Source organism: Anarhichas minor, unplaced genomic scaffold (genome assembly GCF_050575085.1).
Source record: "Anarhichas minor isolate MPS153535 unplaced genomic scaffold, ASM5057508v1 ptg000017l, whole genome shotgun sequence".
In the NCBI taxonomy this organism is placed as follows: Eukaryota; Metazoa; Chordata; class Actinopteri; order Perciformes; family Anarhichadidae; genus Anarhichas; species Anarhichas minor.
In genome coordinates, this window is record NW_027466463.1 from 11,348,813 (window position 1) to 11,354,320 (window position 5,508).

Sequence of the window (5,508 nt, forward strand, 5' to 3'; positions counted from 1 at the left end):
CACACACACACACACACTACAGGCGCACTCTCTCAGATACATCTCTTACGCATGAACAAATGCTTGACGCCCACACACACACACACACACACACCTCCAGACACCACAAGCCTGGGTTGGTGGTCTGACGGAATGTCGGGTATCATCTGCGGTGACTCCGTTCATGCCTGTGTGTGTGTGTGTGTGTGTGTGTGTGCCCTCCCTCCCCTCGGTGCTTCATCTAATACCCTGTCATCATCAATAACCTCAGCAGTGCTGACTCACTGGCTTTTACAACATGGGGTTTGGGCCTTACTTACAGCCACAGACCCTTGTCTCCGTCTCTGTCTGTCCACTGCACACACGCCAGAGTTGTGTGTGTGCGTGTGGCTGATTGTGTGTTAGCATGCACTCGCTTACATACACATGTATTTTTCGGCGTAAATCCACACAGATATGGATGTGAATCTTTGCTCGAATGAAAGTCAACTCAGACCCTTTACCACCCACCCACTGACCGGACCCCAATCATGGCCAATCGGACCACAATCCATCATAATGGTTGAGTCTCATCAGGAGACAGAGCCTCATCATCTCCACCACAAATCTCATCCCTCTTCTTCCCCCATCATCCCTAATTGTCTCCAGGCCTTTATTAGGTCCTCCTTACAGGCTGCAAATATATGCTTTATCCTCTATACTCATGAGGGATTAGATATATATGGAGCTTCAAAATATGCCTAACTGTGTTTATTATTGTGAGGTCATTGTAGCCCATTTTGTCAAAGGTCTATGCTGATGAATGTGGAGAATGTGTCAGACTATAATGATGCTGAGTCCGACAGGGTATAGGCCACCACCGGCTTGACATTTTTATGATAGGTATGTGAATGCATGCTCTGATGTGTACGCGCCTCACATGCAGCACTCTGATGGTGTCGATGGGGAGACATTTTCTCTTTTTTTTTATAACGCGTAAATGAAAAGGTCTGTCTGCAGCAGTGACGATTGTGAATTTACATCAAGTGAATTTTGTGTGGACATTTTGTGATTTGTAGATGAATGAAAGTGTCGATTTTGTGAATGGTGTGAAGATGTGACAGAGTCAGCATGACCATTTTTGCATGAAGTGAAGACAGGAGTCTCTGACAGTTGCTCAGTTGAGGATTGGCATTTTTCCCTGGTGTAAGAAAAAAATCCACAAGATCCATATTTAATATAACCGTGTTAAATTCGTCTGCATTCAAAGGGTTGCTGTTGGAATTTATTGAGTGGGTGTACATTGGATTTGAAGCTGTGGGAATGGATTTTGAGCAAATAGCCAGGGTTAGAATAAATCTGAGATGTGATGAGTTGTAAAGTAATAATATGTCATGCCCTGATCCTACATATCTAACATTTTTATTTGGTTTAACCACAAACTGACAGACAGTCTTAGACCTTCATTTAATCAGATTTGTGTGCAGGGACACTTCACTGAGAAGATTCTTGTCCGGCAAATGATCCGGATTGGAGGGATTCATGCGTAAACACTGTCAAAATGAGGGTATTTCTCGTGAATTAAGTACTTTGTTGAAAATGATCGATTCATCAATTTGCTGAAGACCCCCTGGACTCCCCTCAAGGACAACCTGGAGGTCCCCGGCCCCCACTTTGAGAACCGCTGATCTGACTGGCTGGCAGGGTCTGTTTCTAAAAGGTGCGCACCTAACTGGCTGGAGCCAGGGCGGCGTATTGCCTTTCACACGCTTCTAAAATACTCTCCGGGCAGAGCCTGAAAGGGTTACTGTTTCCCAAAGTGCCTCATTCTGTGCAGTCGAGAGGGGGCGGCTGAGTGGCGCCGTCGAGTCAGAGACGCAGTTTCTAAAAACCCCGAGACATCATCAAGAAAGAAGCTGACAGTAAGGAAAGCAGCCCCCCTCCTGCTCCTTCTCCTTCTCCTCTTCCTCTTCCTCCTCCTCCTCCTCCTCCTCCTCCTCCTCCGCTGGCATGCTGCCGTTCTTCTCCTCTGCTTACCAAATCCCCTCAGTGGTTCTGTCACAATAACCGGGCGGCAAGTGTCAAATCGAACTCTGCCCGCAGAAAAAGCACAAATCACTTTAACGCACACAAGATGCGCTCAGTGGAAACAACGCTGCTTTTAGCTTTCAGACATTCAGTCATAGCTCTGTTTAAGTCGTTGATTGTATTTAAAGAATAATATAAACACCATAAAACCCCCTACTTACAGTAAATGACTCTTCGCTTTCGTTTCATTGTTAATTTCCCTGCGCGTCTCCAGTGCGTTTAATTGGCCATATCTCTTTAACTTGCAGACAGCAGAACCCGGCTCTCCAATTAATAGTCTGCTGACGTCAAAAACAGTTGACCATTGTTTTATGGGCTTTGTGTTTTTTCCTTCTCTACAGGGCGGTCAGACTTGAATAGGCGCCGGTCTGCTCCAGTCCACCTCTATACAAATACCTCAGTGGAACTTGTGTGGAGCTTCCAGAGTAAAAAGCACAGACCCCAGACGCCCCTGGCTCGCGCATAGACGCTCGCCATTTCATCATCTGACACTGTTTGAAATGTCTGAATCATATTTTACCCATTATGTTAACACCTCGCAGCTCCGAAACGAGCATGTGCGTAGACGGGGGAGACGAATGTGCGCGCCCTCTCCCCTCCTTCTGGCTGAGACAAATGAATGCCAGTTCTGTGGAGGTGCTGGAGGTATGTGTTGCGCATTACACGGCGTAGTAAATCAGCCCTTTCTAAAATCACTGTGACGGCGCGGAGCGTCAGGCAGTCCACACAGTCACTGGAGCTTGGACTTACTGTGCAGTTTGGAAAGTCCACTCCACTTCGGAGCCCGAGCGTCTACACTGCAAAAAGTATCAGTGGTAAACAACAGTTTTCTTAAAACGTGGCTCAATTTCACTTGTTTCCAATTCAAGAAACTCCGTTTCTTTTATCAAATAACATTGTTATGACACTTATTTATGGAAAATCTGCCAAAGTCAACTCTATTGCAAACAAGTGAAATGATTTTAGGCCATCAGCAAACATTTTTTTTGCAGTGTAAGATTTTAAGACAACATGTTCAGATGATATTTCTTTACAGCGTACACGCCCCCTGGATATAGACACTCGTTATAAGCAACATGGCTTGACACTAATACACGTTGAAATGATAGACTTTATTGCTAAAACGTGTAAACATAACATGTACACTGATATGTTTTACTTTTTTATTGATTTTATTGATTTTTTTTTTATTTTTAGAAATATTCAAGTAGACATCTCCCATATTTTTTTCTGGTATACTCTGCTATTCTCTTTCCTTATGCTCTATACTCACAATCGTTAAAATAATAAATAAAACGTACAGATTTGTTTATTTCTACAATACTATGTATTCCAAAAAAGCTGAGTTCACGCCTTTATATATATTTTTAACCTCAACTTTTTTTTTTTTTTACAATTTAATTATTATTGATATTAATATTATACAAAAACTCTAGGCAGCATTGCAGTGAAATAACAGTCAGCATCAATGTTCAGTTGAAGAAAAAGTTCACCTCTTGGAGAAGTGTAGCATATGCATTGCATCTTCAATGTCTCATAAAAAATATCAAAAAAAAGCTCTTCCTTATGAAGTGCTCGTGTTCCCCCCAAAAACACGTTTCAGGGTTGAGAATAAAATATGGTCCTGGTTCAATTAGAAAAAATAGCTGCATTTTTCTTAAATATGTACAATGTTGGTATTTCACTTAAAATGCTATATAAAAAAATAGATTTGCTATGGTGCCCATCTCTGTAGAGAGTTAACAGTGCAATAGAAACCGTATTTCCAGTCCACTCCCCCTCGACATCCACTACTTCCTTAGAGAAAATCAGCACGAACACTTGCACTCTGAGATGATTGGGTATTGCACCTGTATCCACGTACAGTATTTCTGTCTTAGAAACCCTTGACAATACCACCGGAGGAAAATCTTGTTGATTGACTTGACGGGTTTGCAAGACATCCCCTCGGGGAAGGAGCACGAGCGCTCAGAGAAACAGTTTCCCTCCTTGATGTAACGTGGCCAGAACCTCACGCCCAAATCCTTCCAGGAGTGTACCACTGGGCAGTGCGTATAGGTCCACAGCCACTGCAGAAATTTCCTACGGGCTTTCTTGCCCACTTTTACCCGCTTTCCATAGGGGGTCTCTGTAAGGTCCAGCTTTTTAATCTCGTTAGGCATGGGCCCCTGCAGCTTCACCTGGTTGTCTGGCGCGGAGAGGTTCACCAGCATGGGCGAGGTGATGGACATGAAGTTGGGGTCAAAGTTACTGCCGAGCTTTTTCCTCAGAGTCCTCTCGGCCAAGTCCTGCTCCCGGGGGTCGTACTCCGGGTCGGGGTCCTCCTTGAGGTCGGGCACAGGGAGGTGATCGCTGGGCGATGGACGGAGGCGAAGGTAATGCTGGGAAACTCCAAGGTGAACGCACACCAGCACGTACAATAGTAGCGTTTGTGAGAGGCCCATTATTCCTCTTGCTTTACGCACCGGTTCTTCTCGCGTAAGTAGTGTTCAATTCTTTTCCCGGTCACCGTGTTGTCTGCAGTGACTAGCCCGGGGCTTCATAAATAGTAGAAGAACAGTCACCAGCAAGGCGATACTTTTAATAGACCACCTCGGGTTTGAATGACATGGAGCGGAGTGCTTTGCTTTGTAGGGCTCCTTCAACTTTGCAATTTGCCCGCTGATGCAACTCTGCAGCGCCGAGCGGTGCCCCTGCTTTGCAAAAAGTGTTTAGTCTAAACAAAACAAAAAAGCACGGAACAAAATGGGGAAAACTCTATTCACGCTCTCTCCGGCCTCACCCCGCTCCCTTGGATTCACTTTGGGTTTCTTTCGGTTGTCATGGTTACCCCGGGGACTCGAAGCCACGACGAACTGTCTACACTGGATGACAGCGGCCGAGGCGAGAGCTGCATGGAATGAAGTGTTTTCTAAAGAGACAGAATAGATCCGGAGCGTTCCGAGAGAGAAGGGCGCACAAAAGAGTACTTCACCAAGTTTGAAATGTCACGCGCCCGGCAATGAGGAGATGCGTTGGCCAATGTTATTTTTACGCACGGCTTTTATAAACGTGGCTTCTCTTAACGTCGCCTGACGCTCTCAGGTTTGACAAGGTCCCAGGGCGCACTATCCATGGACTGATGGAAATGGTCTATGCAGTCAGTCCCTTGCGGTATTCCAGCCGTCGGTCTATATGCACATCACTGAAAATGTCCGCAAGCTTAGAGAAAAAACGCGCCACAGTGGGATGCAATCTTAACCTATGAACTAACAGCCATTTATCTTTCCAGAGGATGTTCCAAATCGCAGTTCGGTTCTTTACATGCAAGTCTCAGTCTGCAGTATTCCAACAGAAATCTCGGCTGTGCGTGTAACAGGAAAAAAAAAAAATGCTGAAAAGCGGAGTTACAGCAAATTGCAGTGTCAGTGCATATCAAATGCAAACTGCACAAAGCCAGAAAACGTTGTTAGTTCAGAGTTC

At 45.1% G+C, this 5,508-nt stretch overlaps 1 protein-coding gene across 1 annotated transcript; it reads right to left on the bottom strand.

The window, feature by feature from the left end:
• Positions 1-3,854: 3,854 nt before the first annotated feature.
• Positions 3,855-4,490, bottom strand: nog2 (noggin 2). The gene has a single exon (XM_076093881.1). It carries the CDS (start codon positions 4,488-4,490, stop codon positions 3,855-3,857), a length of 636 nt encoding a protein of 211 aa, XP_075949996.1.
• Between the last annotated feature and the right edge of the window lie 1,018 nt (positions 4,491-5,508).

Excerpts from the sequence above, each read along its gene's own strand:
- nog2 (XM_076093881.1), bottom strand. The coding sequence starts at position 4,490 with ATGGGCCTCTCACAAACGCTACTATTGTACGTGCTGGTGTGCGTTCAC.